Source organism: Garra rufa, chromosome 2 (genome assembly GCF_049309525.1).
Source record: "Garra rufa chromosome 2, GarRuf1.0, whole genome shotgun sequence".
NCBI classification, from domain to species: Eukaryota; Metazoa; Chordata; class Actinopteri; order Cypriniformes; family Cyprinidae; genus Garra; species Garra rufa.
The window spans coordinates 29,379,875-29,402,952 of record NC_133362.1 but is presented as its reverse complement, the minus strand read 5'-3'; the positions used below and the strand labels follow the sequence as shown (position 1 = coordinate 29,402,952).

The 23,078-nt window shown below is 40.7% G+C and overlaps 1 protein-coding gene across 1 annotated transcript in view; it reads left to right on the top strand.

Annotated features, from left to right (window-relative positions):
- atrnl1a (attractin-like 1a) overlaps nucleotides 1-23,078 on the top strand; it is a 326,819-nt gene that overhangs the window by 94,154 nt on the left and 209,587 nt on the right. Inside the window, exons 13-17 of the mRNA XM_073834640.1 lie at nucleotides 11,379-11,497; nucleotides 11,588-11,704; nucleotides 12,101-12,233; nucleotides 17,732-17,919; nucleotides 22,557-22,770. Of these exons, the coding sequence (XP_073690741.1) occupies nucleotides 11,379-11,497; nucleotides 11,588-11,704; nucleotides 12,101-12,233; nucleotides 17,732-17,919; nucleotides 22,557-22,770 (771 nt within the window). The remainder of the gene's footprint in view (nucleotides 1-11,378; nucleotides 11,498-11,587; nucleotides 11,705-12,100; nucleotides 12,234-17,731; nucleotides 17,920-22,556; nucleotides 22,771-23,078) is intronic.

Here is a 23,078-nt window from a genome sequence, read left to right as displayed (position 1 = left end):
GATTGAGCCAGCAGTTTGACTGAAACTGAAAATCAATCGGAAGAGTAGTTGAAGTTGAAATTCATCATTTGCATTAAAGATGGTGAAGCGTTCGTGTTTTTATGATAAAGGTGCTATGTTCTTTATTGTTCTCAAGTTAGCATTTTAATTACAGTTCAATCGCTGGAACAGAAAGTTGAAGTGAAAATTCAAAGTCATTGCTGTCTAAAGCTGCCTTCTAATTTCTCAAATCAATTTTAATATCACCAAATACAGACAACACTTGAGTCGCGCTTATTTGGGGTTCTGGGAGTAATTCACAACATACTCTTGAAAATATAGATCTAAAATAGTTGAATAGAGGTTGGTAATATGTTTTAAAGGGATAGTTCATCCAAAAATGAAAATTCTGTCATTAATTACTCATTCTCATGTTGTTTCAAACACGTAAGACCTTAGTTCATCTTTGGATACAAATTAAGATATTTTCGTAGTATTCTCGTAGCTTTATAAAATTAAGGTTGATGTTACATGGACAATTTTAATGATGTCCTTATTACCTTTCTATGTCTTGAACGTGGTAGTTGCATTGCTGTCTATGCAGGGTCAGAAAGCTCTCGTATTTCATCTTAAATATCTTAATTTGTGTTCCAAAGATGAACGAAGGTCTTTCGGGTTTGGAGCAGCATGAGGGTAAGTAACTAATGACAGAATTTTCATTTTTGGGTAAATTATCCCTTTAATGTTTTTGAAAGATGTTTCTTATGCTCACCAAAGCTGCATTTATTTGTTAAAAATACAGTAAAAACACTAATATTGTAAAATAATGCAATCTAAAATAAATGTTTTTCATATATTTTAAAATGCAATTTAGCATATGACGGCAGAACTGTATTTTTAGGATCTATTACTTTACGTTCTTTCAGAAGTTATTCTAATATGCCAATTTGGTGCTTAAGAAACATTTCCTCTTATTATCAATGTTGAAAATAATTGCGCTGTTTAATATTTTTGTGCAAACTGTGATATATCATCACTGTGATACAGTGAGGAAAAAAAATTATTTCTTCCCCTGCTGATTTTGTATGTTTACTTAGTGCTTAGTGGCAAACCCCTTGTTGGCAATCACAGAGGTCAGATGTTTCTTGTAGTTGGCCACCAGGTTTTGTAAACATCTCAGGAGGGATTTTGTCCTACTCCTCTCTGCAGATCCTCTCCAAGTTATTAAGGTTTCGAGGCTGACGTGCTTGGTAACTCGAACATTCAGCTCCCTCCACAGATTTTCTATGAGATTAAGGTCTGGAGACTCCAGGACCTTAATGTGCTTCTTCTTGAGCCACTCCTTTGTTGCCTTGGCCGTGTGTTTTGGGTCATTGTCATTCTGGGTATGATGGATACCCATCCACAACCCATTTTCATAGCCCTGGCTGAGGTTCCCACCAAAATTTGAAGGTACATGGCCCTGATGTCCAGTCCCCTTAGAAGAGAAACACCCCCAAAGCATAATGTTTCCACTTCCATGTTTGACGGTGGGGATGGTGTACTTGGGATCATAGGCAGCATTCCTTCATCTCCAAACACGGCAAGTTGAGTTGATGCCAAAAAGCTTGATTTTGCACTCATCTGACCACGACACTTTGACCCAGTTCTCATCTGAATCATTCAGATGCTCACCGGCAAATTCAGACAGGCCTGTACATGTGCTTACTTGAGCAGAGGGACCAGATTTCAGTCCTTTACTGCGTAGTGTGTTACCATTATTGTTTTCAATTGACCAATTGGTGACTATGGTCCCAGCTGCCTTGAGAGCATTGACAAGATCCTCCCGTGTAGTTCTGGGCTGATTTCTCACTGTTCTCATGATCAACGGAGATTGACAGTTATTTTGTGTTTCTTCCATTTATGAATAATCACACCAATTGTTTTGTCACCTTCTCACCAAGCTGCTTGACGATGGTCTTGTAGCCCATTCCAGCCTTGTGTAGGTCTACAAACTTGTCCCTGACATCCTTGGACAGCTCTTTGATCTTGGCAATGGTGGAGAGTTTGGAATCTGATTGATTGATTGCTTCTGTGGACAGGTGTCTTTTTTTTTACAGGTAACAAGTTGAGATTTTAATGCATTTTTCTGGATTTTTTTGTTGTTGTTATTCTGTCTCTCACTGTTCAAATAAACCTACAATTAAAATTTTAGACTGATCATTATTTTGTCAGTGGGCAAACATACAAAATCAGCAGGGTATCCCTTTTTCATCACTGTACATTGTCTCTTTGATGAACAGAAAGTTCAAAAGAACAATACTTATTTGATACAGTAATCTTTTGTTAATAAAATTTGCTATCACTTTTGATCAATTTAATGGATAAAAGTATTACTTTTTCCAATATTACATACATATAATACATAGATAGAAATGTGTGCAATATAATACATCTATATTACGTTTTTCATATTTAAACCCCCTAAATTTAGCAATAATATATTTTGTGATATTAAAGAGGTCATCGGATGCCCATTTTCCACAAGTTCATATGATTCTTTAGGGTCTTAATGAAAAGTCTATAATATACTTTGGTTAAAAATTCTCAACAGTAGTGTAAAAAACACCCTTTTACCTTGTCAAAATCAGCTCTGCACTCAACTCATTTTATTGCATGGTCCCTTTAAATGCAAATAAGCTCTGCTCGCCCCTCCCCTCTCTGCTGTGGGATTATGAGACGTAATGTTTACTTTAGCCGCATTTAGCGGCGGAACTTGCCAACAAGCACATTATTAAAAAAGGCCATTCACAAAGATGCATAAAAAAACTCACTATACTCACTTCTGCTGTGAGTGAAGCTGTATCAGGAACGATTTGCACAAACATAGAGGCATATATTGATCGGGATCAGCGCTTTCCTTTTAAAAACAAAAGTAACTTTTTCTTCTGCGTCTTCAGCGCCTCAGATGTCGGGAGTAAATGACGACTGCTATGTTCATTATTACATCCAACAACAGAACACCTCAATCGGAGACATTCTTGTCTGAACCTGAGTCAACACAATGACGATCGGGGTTGGCCTGTTTCATTTTGGTGAGGGCGGGTCTATCAGGTAAGGCGCTCATGTCAATCAACTAACGTGGGAGCGGCCTCTGTCGGTGTGCCGTCACACCAACAAGAAGCTGAGAATGACCTGATTTTAAAATGGGGATATTACTTTCAAAGATTAAAAAATACCACTGGGTGGATTTTTATCACTGTAGGGTGGTTGTGTACACAAACTGCCAACACACATTAATGTTCAACATGTAAAAGTTAGTTACCCCTTCAGTCGAATCACTTCGACGTTACATTGGGATCTCGCTTGAGAGACCGATCACCTCTGAGCCTTATTAAAAAGGCCAATTGAAAATTGGCGAGTGGACGTGCGCGCCGGCCACGCCCCCGTACATACGGGTATATAAGATGGCTGCGCGCACCACTCAGTCAGACTTTTGCTTTCAGAGCCGATGTGTCGAGCCTCTAAACAGCCGAGAAGAGTTCTTCAGAGTTCATGCTCCCTCCTGCTGCTGCGCTGCCATAACTAAAAGAGTGTTTCACAGAAAGAGCATTGTTTGGCAGCCGTCAGCGCGGTCCCGCGGGCGGCCGTTTTCACGGCCATATAAAGCCTTTTTGCATTCCAGCGAGCAGCCCCGGCGAGTGCATTGCCCCGCGGCCCCTCCCTGGGCAAACCGGGATCACAAAAGAGCAATTTCTAGCGGCCGTTTTAGACGTCCTTTTCAGGATGTCTTTTCGGCCGTGCGTTTCTGGATGTGGTAGTTTCCTCTCCTCAGCGAACGGACATGAGCGCTGCCTCACGTGTTTAGGCTTTGAGCACGCTGGGGTGGTGCTCATGAATGGTCCATGCGGTGAAAGCATGACCATGACCACGCTGAAGTCCTGCCGCTCGTTCGCGAGCTGGCTCCCCCCGCCTCCCTCCCGTGGTCAGCCGTTGAGCCGCCTATGCTCTTCGGCCACCGCGGTGGGGCGCGGGGGGGGACATTCAATTTACGATAGACAGCGTTCCGCCGGCTCAAAAAGCCCTGCGGACCTCTCTATCTCAGCGCGGTCCCGTTGAGTTTCCGCAGCAGATGCTTCCCCGCCTGGCGGGCTGAGCGTCTCCTTCGGTGCTCCTGCAGAGGATGAGATGTCTGTCACAGCATCAGAGGGAGAGTCAGACGGTGACACATCTCTTCCCGCGGCGCGGCGCCCACCCGTGGTCGCTGCCCCCCCGGAGGTTGATGTCGAACTGTCGGCTATGCTTTTCCGGGCAGCCGGGGGGGATCGGTTTGAGGGTTCCTCAGGGGCCTCCGGCCGATCCTTCTGGGCTGGACGACTGGTTCCTGGGGGGGGCACCGGCGGCAGCGCCGCGCTCCCCCCCGGTCCCGTTCTGACCGGATGTGCATGAGGAGCTGACAAAATCGATGGCGCCCTATTAATTTGAAGCGCACTCCAGCTCCTCTCCCCTCGCCACTCTCCATGGCGGGGCAGCCAAGGGGTACGTGGCGGTCCCCCAGGTCGGGCGCGCCATCGCGGTGCACCTTTGCCCGCGGGCGCGGCCGCCTGGTGGGGCCCTCCGCGTCTCCCTTTTAGGGCATGTGAAATTTCTTCCGCCCTCATCGGCTGGGCCTTTTCTGCGCCCCCCGACACGCTGCCCCGCCCTGCAGGCCATTGCAACACTGCAAAAGTGCCAGGTGCAGGCACCTTAAGGCCTGCACGAGAGTGGTCCTGACCAGGGGGTACTTGAAGAACTCCGCGCCGCCACTGACTTCGCCCTTTGGGCCACTAGGTCGCGGCGTGTCCCCTTGGTCAGGTGATGTCCACCTGCGTGGTCCAGGAACGCCACCTATGGCTGACTCTGGCCCGGATGGCAGAGGCCGACAAAGTTCACTTTCTCGACTCTCCCATTCCCCAGAGCGGCCTATTCGGCGACACCGTGAAGGGTTTTTGCTCAGCGGCGTCGAACGTATCGCCGGCCCCCAAAAGCCTGCGATCCTCCGCCCATCAGCATACCCCGTCGAGTTGCCAGAGCAGTACGCCTCCCCGTCGTTCGGGCTGGGCGTCTCCTCTGGCGCTCCAACGGTCCAGAGGCAGACGGAGGCCGTCCAACATATCCTGCCCCGCCGCGAAGTTACCATTCCGCCGCCTGGGCCCCCGCCTCCGCCTGCCCGTCGCCAAGGGCGTCCCCCCGCAGCTCCGTCCCCTGCTGAGCCACACGATCCAGGCTCGCAGCCGACGTCGAGCCGCCCGTGGGAGAGGGACGCCGCTCGCCTCTCAGGGTCCTGCGACGGAAGACCCTCGCAGGCGAGCTTCGAAGCGTCCCTGATGCGAGCACCCCCGGAGGTGGAGAGAGCTACTCTGTCGGCACTCCCGCTGGAAGCGGGACTTAGCCGGTCATTTGAAATCACAGAAAGACCCAGCTTCTCACCTCTGGGGCCCCGGCCCCGAGTTTCCTTCCTGAGCAGCACTTCCACTCCTCGGAACCAGACTCGGGACCGGATGTCGCCAGCGCGGGAACCAGGGAAGTAGGTAAGCACTGCTTAGCGCAGTTAGACACTTCTCCAGGACGTTTATCCTTCTGGGTTTTGTCTCCTTCCCTGTCTTTCCCCAGGCTGCCCCACCACGGTCACGCCGGTCAACGTTCCCTTGATACCACTACACTGGTTGATACGGACGGTACGGCCCGGCTCCAGGCGTCCGCCCAGACTCACAGGTACCCCTTACATTCTTTATTCGGAAACAGGCGTGCCTCTGTTCTGCCTGCGGAGGTCGCGTTCCTACTGGCGAAGGACGCGATCCAGCCTGTCTCTCCGGCCGGGACGAGGTCGGGGTTTGATAAGAGTCCTGACTTCACGTGTCCAGTTAGAGTGGTGGGTTAACATCCGCCCTGGATGGAGCTCTGTTCCGATCCCTTCTTAGGCTGTCGGCACACATGCTCACGACGACGCACATACAAGTATGTTTCCGTCTCCAGGGCTGGGTTGCAGCCATCTGCCTGAAGGGCACCCGCTGTCGCGTCTCGATCTTTCCCCGGTGCACACCCCTCCGGCGGTCTGCCCCGGGGGTCGAGCGCTCAGCGCGAGGTGCTTCCACTTGGCTAGTCCCTCTCCTTCCTGCCTTCTTTAGGCCATAGGAGCTCCCCTGTCCCCTCTTCGGCAGACAGGTACTCGCGTCTTCAACCGTCTCTTCGACTGGTGCTTACCAGCCCACTCGTGAGTTCCGTTGTGCGAATACAGGGACCTGGTGCCTCGGCACCCCCGCCATCTGGTCCTTCAGGCCAACCGAGGGAATCCCTTTCCTCGGTCGGGAGCCCGACTCGGTCCACAAGACGGCCCGCCTTGCTACCAAGAGCGCGCAGTTGGTGCTGTAGTCTCTGAGCTAATCAGGAACTATTCAGCGGTCCCCTCAAATCAGAGGCTCCTGGGGCACATGTCAGCTCTAGCCGCTTGCCGTTAAGCTGTTTCATGTGAGACCGCTGCAGCACGATCGAGTCCTATGATGGGCATGGCATCTCGGCTCTCTCCGGACTGGCGTTTTCCCGCAGTATTGCCGACAAGTCAGCCCGTGGCTTACCACGGGTTGGGTTGCCATGTACAACAGAGGCTTACAGCTCCTCCCATCTGCTCCCATGGAGTCCAACGTGGCAGATTTTGCTACTTGCCATTCATTTAAAGCAGGGAAACTCAACCGTGCAGCCCCCCGGTTCCCACGGCAGTCCACCCACCTGCAGAATGGCGACTCCACCCCGTGACGCAGCTAGTTGGAGTTATATCGGCAGGCCCAGCCACATCCGCTCGCCCTCCCGATTCCTCCCATTGCCAGAGTAACTCTGGCACATAGCTGACCTCCGGGGCCCAAGTACGCCCTTCCCCAGTGAGCCTCCTTGCGCAGACTCTGTGCGAGTCCAGGGAGGACGAGGAGTAAGTCTGGAGGTTGCGCTGCAAGGACGGCCCACCCGGACTTAGGTCTTAGTAACCTTCCCCTCGCGGCAGTCCCTCCCTGTAAGGGCACGGCTTGACACCTTAGATCTCTCCGGCCTTCCACAGGCCGTGATACAAACTATCACTCGGTACTGGGCTCCCTTGGCAAAGGCTGGCTCACGCACTGAGATGAGGTCTATCGCTGGCATTCCTCTCGCTGAGAGGCACAGAGATACACGATTGCAGTAGTGCTTCCTTTCCTGCAGGAGAGTTGGAGCGCAGGCTGTCCCCTCGACTCTCGGAATATATGCCGCCGCTTAGCCGCATATCACATGCAGTAGATGAAGCAAAATAGGTAAGCACCCACTGGTCGTGAGGTCCCTCAGAGGTGCCAGACCGCGCCTCATACCCTCTTGGGACCCCCCCGTCGCCCTTCGGGCCCGCGGGGCGCTTCATTTGAGCCCCTGGCCTCAGTCGAGCTAGAATTCTTGTCATTTAGACAGCGCTCCTGATTGCCCTGGCCTCCATCAAGAGGGTAAGGAGACCTACAAACTTCTCTGTAGGGAAGCTTCCCCGTCGCCTTCTCAGGCCGCGGGGCGCTCCCTTGGAGCCTCGGGCCTCAGTCGAGCGAGAAAAACGCTCCTGACTGCCCTGGCTCCCATTGAACGAGCAAAGGTTCCCCAGAGGTGCTCAGTGGGCCTCAGTCGAGTCCTGTCATTAAGACAGCGCTCCTGACTGCCCCGGCTCCTATTAAGAGGGTTGGAGACCTACAAGCTTTCCTTGCCAGCAAAGTGTGTCAAGAAGTTCGGGCCCGGCGACTCTCACGTTACTACCTGAGACCCCGGCCCGGCTATTGTGCCCAAGGTTCCCCACCACGCTTTTCCGCGGTCAGGTGGTGAACCTGCAAGCTCTGCCCTGGAGGAGGCAGACCCAGCCTTGCGATGTTGTGTCTATGTGAAAATGAATTCGCTCGGCACTTCAGACGCACCTAGCAGCTTATCTGCTTGGGGTTCAGCAGAAAGGGAATGCTGTCCCCAAACTGAGGTGGCTCATTGGGTGGTAGATGCCTCTCCCTCTCTTATCTATATCTGGGAGAGCCATGCCCCTTAGGTGTTCATGCCCACTCCATTAAGAGTGCTGCTTCATCCTATGCGTTGGCTCATGGCGCCTCACTAGCAGATATCTATAGAGCTGCGGGCTGGGCGACACCTAATACCTTCGCTAGGTTCTTCAACCTCCGCGCAGAGGCCGTCCCTCCCGTGTCTTAACATAAGACTTCAGGCGAGCGGGGGGACGGCTGGTGTCGGCTTGCTGCGCCATTCCCACGTGGATCCGTGCGCTATCTCCCAGAATGTTCCCTCCGGCGAACCTGGGTCCTCCATGCCCCGCAGTCAGGGCTAGATGCGGAGTAGTCCTTGGCTGTGATCCTGCCTGGGTCTCCTTCGCCCCGCAGGTTGTGGCTATACTTTTTCATATTTTCCAGCGGAGGAGACCGCTGTTTCCCTCGTGTATCCCTAAGAAATCTTATGGATATATTGAATTATTCTCATTTCCACATGCACAAATTGCATGTGCTCCGCCCCCCCAACCCATGCTTCAGTACATCTGGCATCCCTGCAGGCCCCCTTATAAAAAGGGGGCCTCGGGGCGTTGGGAAGGTTACGTTCAATGACCGCCTGCGGACACGTCTGGGAAGACCTGCCGGCACGTGGCGTTGTGCGTAACGCGGCGTCAGGGTCGTGGCCTTTTCCATGGGTCTAGTTCCCAATGTAACGTCGAAGTGATTCGACTGAAGGGGTAACGTCTGGGTTACGAAGGTAACCCTCGTTCCCCGAAGGAGGGAACGGAGACGTTACATTCCCCTGCCACGCCCCTGGCGTCGCGCTGACGCTGGGCTCTCCCGGCTCTTCAGCAAAAGCCTGACTGAGTGGTGCGCGCAGCCATCTCATATACCCGTATGTACGGGGGCGTGGCCGGCGCGCACGTCCACTCGCCAATTTTCAATTGGCCTTTTTAATAAGGCTCAGAGGTGATCGGTCTCTCAAGCAAGATCCCAATGTAACGTCTCCGTTCCCTCCTTCGGGGAACGAGGGTTACCTTCGTAACCCAGACGTTTATCATTGTGCGTAGGCACTGTTTGGGTGGCTGCTCTCTGTATATACTGTACATAATAGTATCTGGACTTTATACTGTACTTTACTATGCACTATGTTCCTGATATTATTATGTATTGTTTATACAGTTGAGGTCAAAAATTAACATACCCCTTTCAGAATCTGCAAAATGTTAATTATTTTACCAAAAATGGTAAATGTTATTGTTTATTTAGTACTGACCTGAATAAGATTGTTCACATAAAAGATGTTTACATACAGTCCACAATAGAAAACAATAGTTGAATTTATAAAAATGACCCCGATCAAAAGTTTACACCCCCTTGATTCTTAATACTGTGTTGTTACCTGAATGATCCACAGCTGTTTGTTTTTTTTTTTGTAATAGTTGTTCATGAGTCTCTCGTTTGTCCTGAAAAGTTAAACTGCCCGCTGTTCTTCAGAAAAATCCTTCAGGTCCCACAAATTCTTTGGTTTTCCAGCATTTTTGTGTATTTGAACCCTTTCTAACAATGACTGTATGATTTTGAGATCTTTTCACACTGAGGACAACCGAGGGACTCATATGCAACTATTACAGTTCAAACGCTCACTGAAGGAAAAACGATGCATTGAGAGCCAGGGGGTAAAAACTTTTGAGCAGAATGAAGATGTGTACATTTGTCTTATTTTGCCTAAATATCATTTTTTTTTTTTCATTTAGTACTGCTCTTCAGAAGCTACAGAAGATGATTTCTAGAAGACTAAATAAGTTAAATTTAGCCTGATCTTCAAAGTCAAAAAGTTTTCACAGCCTGGTCTTAATGCATGTTTTTTTTTTTCTTCTGCAGTGTCATTGAGCATTTTAATCTTCTAATAGTTGCATATGAGTCCCTTAGTTGTCCTTAGTGTGAAAAGATGGATCTCAATATCTCAAAATCATACAGTCATTGTTGGAAAAGGGTTTAAATACACAAAAATGCTGGAAAACCAAAGAATTTGTGGGACCTGAAAGATTTTTCTAAAACACAGCAGGTAGTTTAACTGTTCAGAACAAACAAGTGACTATCAATAAACAACTGTAAACTATCACTAAACAAAAAAACACAGCTGTGGATCATTCAGGTAAGAACACAGTATTAAGAATCTTATAAATTTAAGTATTATTTTCTCATGTGAACTATGTATATAAATGTTTTTTTTAATGTGAAATATCTTATCGATGTCAGTACTAAATAAAAAATAACATGCATTTTGTATGGTCCCTCTTATTTTGCTAAAATAATTAACATTTTGCAGATTCTAAAAGGGGGTGTAAACTTTTGACCTCAACTGTATACACACACACACACACACACACACACACACATACTTTTTAATGTTTTTGAAAGAACTATCTTACCATACTCACTGCGTCTATTTAATCAAAATAGTGCAAAACATTAACATCATGAAATACTATTACAATTGAAAGTAACTCTTTTCTATTTAAATATATATTTAACATGTAAGTTATTCCTGTAATCTCAAAGGTGATTTTTTACCATCAACTAGTCCAGTCTTCAATGTCACATGATCATTCAGAAATTATTCTAATATACTAATTTGATGTTTAAAGTACATTTGATTTATTAAAAAAAAGGCAGCAAAAAAAACATGCTGCAAAAACTATTTAAAAATCTTTACTGTCACTTTTGATCAATGTAATTTGATTTTACTTAATGAAAGTATTAATTTATGAAAAAAATATATTTTATATATATATATTTTAACTCACATCAAAATAAGTGCCTACAAATGTTAAATTATTAGCAGTTGAGTAGGTAAAGTAAATTATAAGACAAGTGTTCTTTGTTACTCTGCATTTCTTTTCTTCCATCCTTCGTGTTCATTTTTGTCCTGGATTTTTTCATTGTTTATTCTTTGAAACTGTTCCAGACAAAAGCCAGTTCCTGTGTGACCTCTCTTTCCCAGAAATAATGATGAAAACAAACCAACAAACAGAAAACATCCTCCCCAAAAAAAAAAGAACAGGAACAACCATACTTATGTGTACGATGGTTATTCATGGTCTGAAATAAACTTAATTCACAGTCGGTACAGAAGTTTCTTCTCTGTCCTTGGCTCTTCCCCTCGATTCTGTGGTTTTAATTTTGCTGTGCCCTGTCCATGTCCACCTCCGCTGTTCAACTTTAGCCCCTACCCATGTGTCATTGCACACACTCATTTTTCACCACAGTTGTGAAGCGTTTCACCTTGAGAGCTCTGAGCTCTGAGTCAGACCTTCGTTACCTCCAACCTCCAATTTTATGCTAGTAAGTAGATATTTTCCATGTCTCTGATGATTCTTGTTTTTTAAACCATAGATGCAGCTGATAAACAGTGTCAGCAGTTTTCAGACTGTGCTTCCTGTACGGCCAACACCAATGACTGCCAATGGTGCGAAGACAAGAAATGCATCTCTTCTTCAAACAACTGCACTGTGGTATGTCCAAATGGAGAAACTACTGTTAAAAAAATTTCAAAGCATGTATAGCAATTAAAATATGCTGTGTCATGTTTTGTCTGCATTCAGATTACAGTTGAGCTTGCCCGCCATCCTCGAGGTCCCCTGTACCTCAACCCTCCTCCTGCAATGCTCTCTGAGCACCAGCTCTCTATTTGGAGACCTGGTGTGCGCAAAAATGGACAGGTATGCAGTAACAGGGCTTATAAACCGATTGATTGGCTTAGAACAGGGGTGCCCAATCCTGTTCTTGGAGATCTACTATCCTGCAAAGTTCAGCTCCAACCCTGATTAAACACACCTGAACCAGCTAATTACTCTCTTAGGTAGCACTTGATAATTACACACAGCTGTGTTGGAGCAGGGCTGGAACTAAAGTCTGCAGGTAGGTAGATCTCCAGGAACAGGATTGGGCACCCTGGCTTAGAGGATTAGCATCTCTAACTTTCTCATATGAACGTTTCAGAAGATTTCCATGAATTTCTTGCTTGAAGACAACACAATGATGCACAGTAATATTTTGTGGCAAAGTCACTTTAAGATATGTCACCAGAAGTTGTCTTATTTCCATCCTCTTTTCAGTCTGTGAAGAACTTTACCAAATGCAGTGTTCGAAGTGAGCAAATTTGCAGCAAACTGGTGAACTGCAGGAGTTGCTCGCTTAATATCAACTGTCAGTGGGAACCACAACAGCAGGAGTGTCATGCTTTGCCTGGTAAGTTAAATGATCGATGGATAAATGCATATGTCCATTAAAACAGTGATTAAAGTACATATTTCTTCTGTGTAGCTAACATTTGCAAGGTTATCAGTAAGTTAAAATAAAATAAAATAATACTTTTATTCAGCAAGGAGGACACATTATATTGATCAAAAGTGAGAGTGAAGACAATTAGACTATAGTTCAAAAGTTTGGGATCAGTAAGATTTTTAATTTTTAATGGAGTCTCTTATGCTTATCAAGGCTGTATTTATTTGATCAAAATACAGAAAACACAGTAATATTGTAAAATATTATTGCATTTTCTAATATTGGTTTTCTATTTTATTATACTTTAAAATATTTTATTTCTGTGGTGGACCACTGAATTTTCATCAGCCATTACTCCAGTCTTCAGTGTCACATGATCCTTCAGAAATCATCCTAATATGCTGATTTATTAAAAGCGTTAAAACGGTTGAAGCTTAATATCTTGGAACCTGTGATATATTACTCTTTAATTCTTTGATTAATAAAAAGTTAAAAAGAACAGCATTTATTCAAAATAGAATTTTTATTAACAATATAATATATAGTTTTTACTATCACTTTTTATACATTTAACACATCCTTGCTGAATAAAAATATTAGTTTCTTTAAAAAAAGAAAGAAAAAAATGTACTGACCCCATACTTTTGAACAGTGCATATTATAACATAAAATTTATATTTTAAATAAACACTGTTATTTTTAACATTTTATTTATCAAATAATCCTGAAAACAGTATCACAGGTCTCAAAAAATATTAAGCTGCACAAATGTTTCCAAAACTGATAATAAATCAGCATATTAGAATGATTTCTGAAGGATCATGTGACACTGAATACTGGAGTAATGATGCTGAAAATTCAGCTTTGATTCACAGGAATAAATTATATTTTAAAGTATGTTAAAATATAAAACTGTTGTTTTAAATTGCAATAATATTTCACAAAATTATTTTTTTTTGTTGGTATTTTTAATCAAATAAAAGCATCCTTAAGCATAAGAAACGTCTTTAAAAACATGAAATATTTCACTGATTCCAAACTTTTGAACAACAGTGTATAAGGTTACAAAAGACTTATATTCAAATAAATATCAAATAAATATGCATTTCTATATATCAAAGATTCCTAGAAAAAAAGTGTTTTTAACTTAAAATTATGAGAAAAATTTCTTGAGCACTTATTAGCATATTAAAATGATTTCTGAAGGATCATGTGACAATGAAGACTGGAGTAATGGTTGCTGAAAATTCAGCTTTGCATCACAGGAATAAATTACATTTTAAATATATTAAAATGGAGAGCAGTCATTTTTAATTGTAATAATATTTACAGTATTACAGTTTAATAGTATTTCTGCAGCCTTGGTGAACATTGGATGAAAATTTCACAACCCCAAACTTTTGAACAGTAGTGAAAGTGTCAGAAAATTGTCACAGCTGTCTCTTTGTTGACCCTGGGCTTTGAAAATGGCACAGTGAAGTGGTTCACATGTTTTAGCTCAGCGGTTCTCAATTCCAGTCCTCGCGCCCCCCCGCTCTGCATATTTTGCATGTCTCGCTTAGTTAACACACCTGATTCAGATAACGAGCTCATTAGAAGTGAGGTCCGTGCAGGATGTGTTCCGATTGACATTGCCTGCACAGTGTTCATTGCTCCCTGCTCCCTAAGCGGGGGAAATCTGTTTACTATACTTCGAAACATTCATTCACATATTTACGCTATGCCACCGCATGTAGCGTCTTCACACACAGATGAAACTTACTAGAGAAGTGTGACATGAATGCATCTGTAAATAAATGCATTTTAAATTTACGTCTCGCACGCTTTAATGACCTTCAAATGGAACACATACGCTCGCTTCGAACTAATGAATAATGGCGGAATATCCCGTGATGTCCACTTCGAAGGGCAGTAACGTTGGAATAGAACAAACGTCGGAAGTGATACATGAAACACACAAAATGTGCAGAGCGGGGGGGCGCGAGGACTGGAATTGAGAACCGCTGTTTTAGCTAATCAGAGCACCAGCCAATCCCAAGTGCTCTCTAGCTGTGATCATTTAGTGCAGGGATCATCAAATCTTGACCTCGAGATCCATTTTCCTGCAGAGTTTAGCTCTTACCCTAATCAAACACACCTGAGCATGCTAATCAAGGTCTTCAGGATCATTAGAGAATCACAGGTAGGTGAGTGTGATCAGGGTTGGAGCTAAACTCTGCAGTGCATTGGACCTCCAGGGTAAGATTTGGGGAACCCTGATTTAGTGCATTCAGAATTGTCCTGATGAATTTTGGAGGGCACAATTTTGGAAAGGGTAGAAAATTTAGAAACATGACTGAAATAGTTTTGAGCACCTTTTAATTTTATTTGAGTTTGTGCATCACAGATGCAGAAACAAAGGAAACACATTTCCACACTCTGAGGGCATCTCTGCCTGATTTATTCAATCTTATCTAGTTTGAGAGCAGAAAGTGATGCAGTTGTTTGATGTATTATTAACATTTTTGTGTCTCCCTTGGGAAGAAGTGTTTTCTTCCAACACTTTGTACCTATTCTCTGCATTTTCCATTCTCTTGTAAAGACACACACACACACACACACACACACGCACACACACACACACACACACACACACACACACACACACACACACGCACACACACACGCACACACACACAAATAAACACTGATCATGTTCATTTTTTTACCTTTTGTATAAAGGAATTTAGATAGTCAGAGTCATCAATTTATTTGCTTGACCAAGAGATAGTACAGATAGTACATCATAGCTTTTCTTCGTATAAACATTTTCAAAATCATAAAGCTTTCTGTCTGTTTCCAGGATTCAATTAAAATGTTAAATCCCATTAGATTTCTGTGTGAACTCAGACCTTTGGAGATGTGCTGCATATTGTAATTTTTCTATAAGCAAACGCTCAGTGACCCAGATGCTGAAACGCATAGTTTCTAAAGTGAAAATAGGACAAATATAATTGCTTTACAATGATATACTTGTGAATTTACAAAATGAGTGTTTAATTAGTGCGTAAATAGCTATAATTCATCTACATTTGGGGTTTGAGCTGGTGGTTCTCCTACAGTCTCTCTGTGTCTGATATCTGGATCTTCTCAATGACATGAGCCAGAAAGACAGCTCAGCTGTCATATTTCTGACTGATAGTTCTATTTGGAAGCATACATACACACACAAACGACAACTTTATCTGCAAAGGACATAAACTCTGTAGTGAAGATATGTATGTGTGTATATCCAAGCTTGGACCTTTGCAGCTTGATAGTACATCACGTATGAGTTCTGACCTGGACCAGAAGGCCAGTTCCAAGTGCAGTAATTATTCAGGTTTCCTGAGCGATTTATCTATTCGTGGCTGAGCAGCCTGTCAAGAAACCCCGGGTTTATTGTTCTTTTTCTTTGCTCTCTTATTTCTTTCTTTATCACATAACAGCCTTTATCTTTGAGTATAATCAACTGCATTTTCTCCTTGAAATGAAAGGAGATGGTTATTTTATGCTATTTTTAGTGCTGGGTGTTTCATAATTGACTATGACCGTGTGCTTTTTCTTTTGTTTTGCTTTTCAGGAATTTGAGGAGTCTGTCTTGAGTGTGGGTGATTGTGGTTAACCACCGTCACGGTTAATTATTCTTATGCTGCTCACTATTATAAGTTCAAACCTCAGAGGGTAGCATGGTCTTTAATTTTAAGATGTAGTTTGATTTACATGTACTGTTCAGACTTTTGAACAGTAGTGTATATGTGACCATGGACCACAAAACCAGTCATAAGGTTAAATTTGACAAAACTGAGATTTATACATCACATGAATGTTCAATAAATAAGCTTTCTATTGATGTATGGTTTGTTAGAATAGGACAATATTTGTCCGAGATACATCTATTTGAAAATCAGGAATCTGAGGGTGCAAAAAAATCTAAATACTGAGAAAATCACCTTTAAAGTTGTCCAAATTAGGTTCTTAACAATGCATTTTACAAATCAAAAATAACATTTTGATATATTTACAGTAGGAATTTTACAAAAAAATCTTCATGGAACATGATCTTTACTTAATTTCCTAATGATTTTTGGCATAAAAGAAAAATCTAAAATTTCGACCCATACAATGTATTTTTGGCTATTGCTACAAATATACCCCAGCGACTTAAGACTGGTTTTGTGGTCCAGGGTCACATATTATAACACGACATTTCTATTTTGAATGAACATTGTTATTTTTAACTCTCTCAAAAAATGTTAAGCTGCACAAATGTTTCCAAAATTAATAACAAATCAGCATATTAGACTAATTTCTGAAGGGTCATGTGATACGGAAGACTGGAGTAATTATGCTGAAAATTCAAATTTGCTACACAGGAATAAATTATATTAAATAAGTATATTAAAAGTAAGTATATTAAAACAGAAAAATTTGAATTGCAATACTATTTAACAAAATTATTATTTTTTCTGTATTTTTTATCAAATAAATGCAGCATTAAGCATAAGAAACTTATTTTTAAAAAAGTTGATTCCAAACTTTTGAACAGCAGGTTACAAAAGACATTTCTATTTATCAAAGAATCCTGGAAAAAAAGTGTTTTTTAACTGTTAAAATTACAAATATTTCTTGAGTACCAATTAGCATATTAAAATGATTTCTGAAGGATCATGTGACAATGAAGACTGAAGTAATGGCTGCTAAAAATTCAGCTTTGCATCACAGGAATAAATTACATTTTAAATATATAAAATCAGAGAGCAGTCATTTTGGGGTTGATACTTTTTCTGAAAAATGTTTTTGAAAGAAGTCTTACTGAGGGTGCATTTTTTTTTTTAATAAAATATGAAGGGTCAGAAAGTTCTCGGATTTCATTAAAAATATCTCAATTTGTCTTCTAAAGAAGAACGAAGGTCTTACGCGTTTTTAACGACATGACAGTGAGTAATTAACAGTTCAATTTAAATTTTTGGGTCAACTATCCCTTTAATATTGTGAAATATTAATACAATTTAAACTAACACTATTTAACATAATATATTTTAAAATGTAATTTATTGCTGTGATGGCAAAGCTCAAGTTGCAGCTTTACTACAGTCTTCAGCGTCACATGATCTTTCAGAAATCATTATGATATGCTAATTTGGTGCTCACACAACATTTCTTATTATTATCAATGATGGAAACCATGATACAAATTTTTAAATGAATAGAAAGCTAAAAATAGCATTTATTTAAATGCATCCATGTTGAATAAAAGTAAAAAAAATCTACCTTTTGAACGATAGTATATCTTATTTTTATCTATATAATACATAAAAAGTTCCTTTCATCAAAATTCTAATTGTAATATTAATTTGTTCGTAATGTTCAGAGGTCTTGTGAGAGAGGCCTTGTTTGAGCAGAAGCTTGGTTTTACCCTGCATTTTTTTGCTCTTTTGCAGCACACTTGTGTGGAGAGGGTTGGAGTCAAGTTGGAGATGCATGTCTGAGGCTGAATGCTAGTAAGGAGAGTTATGATAATGCCCAGCACTACTGCAAGAACCTGGACGGCAACATCGCCTCTCTAACCTCCGCTAAGCAGGTGGACTTTATACTGGATGAGCTGCAGAAGTATCAGCTGCAGGAGAGGGTGAGTCAAGCTCAATCACTGACCTTTGTGTGGGTGTTTATATCGATTTATCTTGGTGATGGTTTGGTATTGATCTAGAACACAGTTAGCTACCAGTTACACAGTTACCATTTTTTTAGATATGCTGCATACTGATTAGTTATGTCATTATGTCAGAAATCCATTAGTCAGTGCCAATACCAGTGACATTTGCAACATAGCCTCATTGAAAATACGTGCCTCTATATACATTTCTGCAAAACTGAAACAAACGTACCTATATGTATGAATCACTTCAGTTTCCAGTTGAAATTAACACTCTCAATGTCTGATTTATGCACAGTTTTGATTAATAAAGCCTACTTTTCACACAATTACTTGTAGAATATTATATTATGACTTCAAAACAATTTTAACTTCCTGCACGAATTGAAAACTGATTCTTCTGTTTAATAACTTTTGAACCGCTAATCCAATTTGAATGCTATTCTTTTCAGTGATGTCGCATTTGGATATTCAGAGGCTCCGTAGTGAGCGTGATTACGTCATCACATTTCCTCAGCACTGATTCGTCAGATGAAACCAATGCATTTCGGTCCTCTGAGCCAAACAGGAACGATTGTTGATGCAAATGGTTCAAACTGTCATCTATTCAACCAGTAAACATAGGTTTCAGTCTTTTGAACCACCAATTACCATGTTTCTTTGGAAATCTGAACAAACGCAAAGTGAAAGTAAAGTGTGTCTTGCGTGCATGAAAACAAACTCAAAATAACACATTAGCATGACAGCATTCTTTGAAAAAGCACAGAGATATTCACGACAGAGCCCTTTGACATAACACAAACCAAAAACAAGGATGAAACAGCAGTACATATCGGATAAAGCACTGAAATTTAGGTTTTCGCGTCACTAGGCGATGTCCCGGTAAAATAGATTCTCACTCAGACTACAGCCAGCAGCATCTATTTGGTTGTTATATTATGTAACTAATTCTTACATAGTTTGTAAAGATTATTTGCACTATTTTTTTCTGTTGCACTCTGTATATTTCTCTCTCATTTTGTGTGTAGTTTGTGAATAATTTAGACAGTTTATGTTTTTGTTGCACAAGACAATTTGTGCAATTGTTTTCACTACTTCCTACACTGTTTGTGTTTATTGTCCATACTCAGATTAAGAATATATTTATCTGAAAAAGTATTTTTTTCTGTATTTTGCTATTATATAACACTATTTCTGCTTTGACTTTACTCCTGAAATGTTTTTAGACAGGTCTATATTTGTCAATAAACTAAATAGGCCTGTTTTTCACTGAAAAGCGCCTATTATAATATTGTAATAATGGCTATAACTTGCTTGGGGAATGTTATACATAGACACAATTTTATTTGGAAGTGTAAAACACCTAAATACAAATTTCTGAAGAAAAGTTTGAGTACACAGTAAAAAACACCCAGTTGTTGCTAGTGTTTATCCTAAAATTCTGGAAATTCACTCAATTTTAGAGAAAAAAAAAGCAAAATTGTCATTTTAAATTAGCTAGATATAAAGTTCAAGTTTATGTTTATAATGATATATGACAATTGATGTTGACTGCTAGAATAGGTCTGAAAAAAGCACTGCTTTTAAATAAATTATGTTCACTTGTTCTTTTCCTTTAGTTGTTATTTTTTCATGAATGAAATCATGGCCTTTTTTAGTCTTTTACATTTAGTCAATAAGTAGATGCTATTATCCAAAACAGCTTAAACATGAGGAACATCACAAGCAATTTATCATACAAGGATGAGCTAGAGTAATAATTCCGTATTTACATTTACTTAATACTTTGCCAAGACAAGCATTTCAACAGACATATGTTGCAACATTTTAAGTTTTTTAAACATGGGCTTGGTATTAAAATACCAGTACTTTTAAGATTTCTAAAGGCCCTTTCAAATCAATTGCAGTGTGAAAAAGCAAAGGAATAATGCTGACATTGAGCTTTTTCTTTTGACTGACACAAGCGCTTCTGTCTGAGCACCTGGTTTGTTTACCTAAATTAGTTCTCGATTGTAAGTATATATATATAAGTATTGCCTTGCACTGCTCTGACTTCCGTTTTAAAGTGATTATTTAAGCACCCTCAAATGTCCTGACAGATATTTCTGTCCAAGTAAACAAACATTAGCATTTACAATTTACTTTTTGAGTTTCTGTGTGTCAAGTCCAGATGTAGTGCCAGATGTTTCGGGTTTGTTTCTAAATGTCAGTAAAGCTTAAACTTCAACTTTACACGTCAAAAAGCCTTACTCATGCCTTCAGTAAAAAGCCATTCTGCACAAAATCTGCGGAGTCCCCCTGGTGCCGTGGTGTAAATATTTGTCATGTGTTAATTAAAAGGAAAGGAGTGACTCTCTGCGTAATCCGCTCCTTCACTGATTGCGGCGTGAGCCTCAGTGTTTAAGCAGCTTTTGTCCTTTGAAGATTAGCACAGTTTTCTAAAGGACCCACCTTTGATGTGAAAAAGATTCACATGCGCCGGTTTCTCAGTTGCCACTATTTTTCCTCTTTGCTGTCACTCACACAGACAGTCACACTCACTCCCTGTGGCTGCGCAAACTCACACGAGATCTTAAACCTTTTAAACCTTTTAATCAAAGCACGCAAGACCTTTTCGTACAGGGAGGTTGTTAATTTAAATAGAAAATCTGAGAGGTTGGGGTATGTCAAATTTAGTTTGTTTTGCCTTGAATTAATAATTAAACTGTGTTGTTGGCCTTTTGCTATTTCCTAAAGAAGAGAGAAAAGACAGAGAGAAAGAAAAAAAGTGTATTTATAAAGACATAGCACTTCTTAGACACAGAAGATGAGCTTATTAGCCATCAAAACGTCAAGGTGCTCTGAATGAATGTCCGGCTGGAAGTCTGTAATGTGGCAAAATCGAGTTCAGATTGAGTTCAAATAGCAGTTTATGAAGATGAACACTGCTCTTTTATTTCAGGGAATTTATCGTACCTGCAAATATGTCAGTCTGTTTATCATTTTAACTTCAGACGACTTTCTGTTCTTTGCACTAATGTTCATAATCCGAGTATTTATGAACGCAGGGTGATAGCAGCTCATTGAACCTCAGTTCAAAGTGATTTTAATGCAAGTTAAAAGTCACATTTCAGTACCCAGGAAGTGGAAACAGGTTTATTTATTTATTTATTTATTTATAATTTGTAATAACATACTACTTCATTTGGTTACAGCTCATTTTGTGGACAGCTTTTCAAATAATAATAGTTTTGTTTTGTGTTTACAAGAATAATAATGATAATGCCAATCTGCTTAATTTTTTCTTAATTTTATTCTCCTATTGTTTCATTCTTTTGAGGTTTTTATTTTCAAAATTAAATTAAAAAATCAAGCCAGAATTAATAAAAACAAATGCTCATCATAGAAGAGGTCTGTTTGAGTCATTGTATATATGTGACCTTGGTCCACAAAACCAGTCTTAAGTAGCACGGGTATATTTGTAGCAATAGCCAACAATATATTGTATAGGTCAAAATGATTGATTTTTCTTTTATGCCAAATTTTTTTAGGATATTAAGATCATGTTGCATGAAGATATTTTGTATATTTTCTACTGTAAATATATCAAAACGTAATTTTTGATTAGTAATATGCATTGCTAAGAACTGTATTTAAACAACTTTAAAGGCAATTTTCTCAATATTTAGATTTTTTTTTGCAAAATAGTGGTATATTGGCCAAATATTGTCCTATATCCTAACAAACCATACATCAATGCAAAGCTTATTTATTTAGCTTTTAGTTCAACATTTAAAAAAATGTACCCTTAAGACCGGTTTTGTTGTCCAGGATCACATATGAATGGCATTTTTAAAGTACACTGCCGTCCAAACATTTAAGATCAGTACGTTTTTTTTTTTAAAGTTTTTTAAAGAAGTTTTCTCTGCTCATCAAGGATGTGTTTATCTGATAAAAATTACAGAAAAAAATGTGTAATATTGTGAAATGTTATTGCAATTTAAAATAGTGGTTTTCTATTTTAATATTCTTTAAAATAGAATTTATTCCTGTGATGCAATGCAGAATTTTCAGCATCATTACTCCAGTATTCAGTGTCACATGATCCTTCAGAAATCATTCTAATATGCAATATGATTCTTTGATGTAAAAATGCTAAAAAGAACAGCATTTATTTAAAATAGAAATTTTGTGTAACAATATACACTACCACTGAAAGATTGGGGTCAGTACATTGTTTTTCTTTCTTTTTTTGTTTAAAAAAATATTTTTATTCAGCAAGGATGTGTTAAATTTATAAGAAGTGGTAGTAAAGACATATATTTTTTGAATAAATGCTGTGCTTTTTAATTTTTTATTAATCAAAGACTCCATTATAATGATTCCTGAAGGATCATGTGACACTAAAGACTGGAATAATGATGCTGAAAATTCAGCTTTGCTTATATGTATTTTAAAAGTATATTAAAATTTACTCATAATTAAGCTAAATCTTTTGTATGTTTTTTTTTTTTTTTAAGTAAGGTGAACAACATTTTTTCTTTGTGGAATGTTGTTATATGATGTACTGTATTGTATTATGTATGTGTATGTGTATATATAGAAGACATGAACAAAGCCGTTTTCTCTTGCAGAAACTAACTCCCTGGGTGGGTCTAAGGAAGATAAATGTTTCATACTGGGGGTGGGAGGACATGTCTCCCTTTACTGCCAGCACGCTGCAGTGGTTACCAGGGGAGCCAAGTGACTCAGGGTTTTGTGCGTACCTGGAAAGAGCTGAGGTAGCCGGACTCAAAGCCAAACCCTGTACTGCCAACACCGAGGGGCTGATCTGTGAGAAGCCAGTTGGTAAGAAAAGTTTTTTTTGCACCTTTCTTTTGTAACATGAACCTGGAGGTGATTCAGCACCTGCTCTGTGGTGGATGCTGTTCTTAGACATCAAACCCAAACTGAATAGCTCCCACAGAAAACTCCTCAGAGTTCAGAAGAAATGGAAAGTCTGGCATTCACACAGTTCTACACTTCACTATTCTTTAAGCTGACTTTTATTAAATAAATTTGGATTTAATTTGATAATGCTTTAAGTTAGCAATTTGGATTCTGAGAGTATTCTCAGCTCCGTTAACATAAACTGTTTAATGCCCATTCCACAGAAT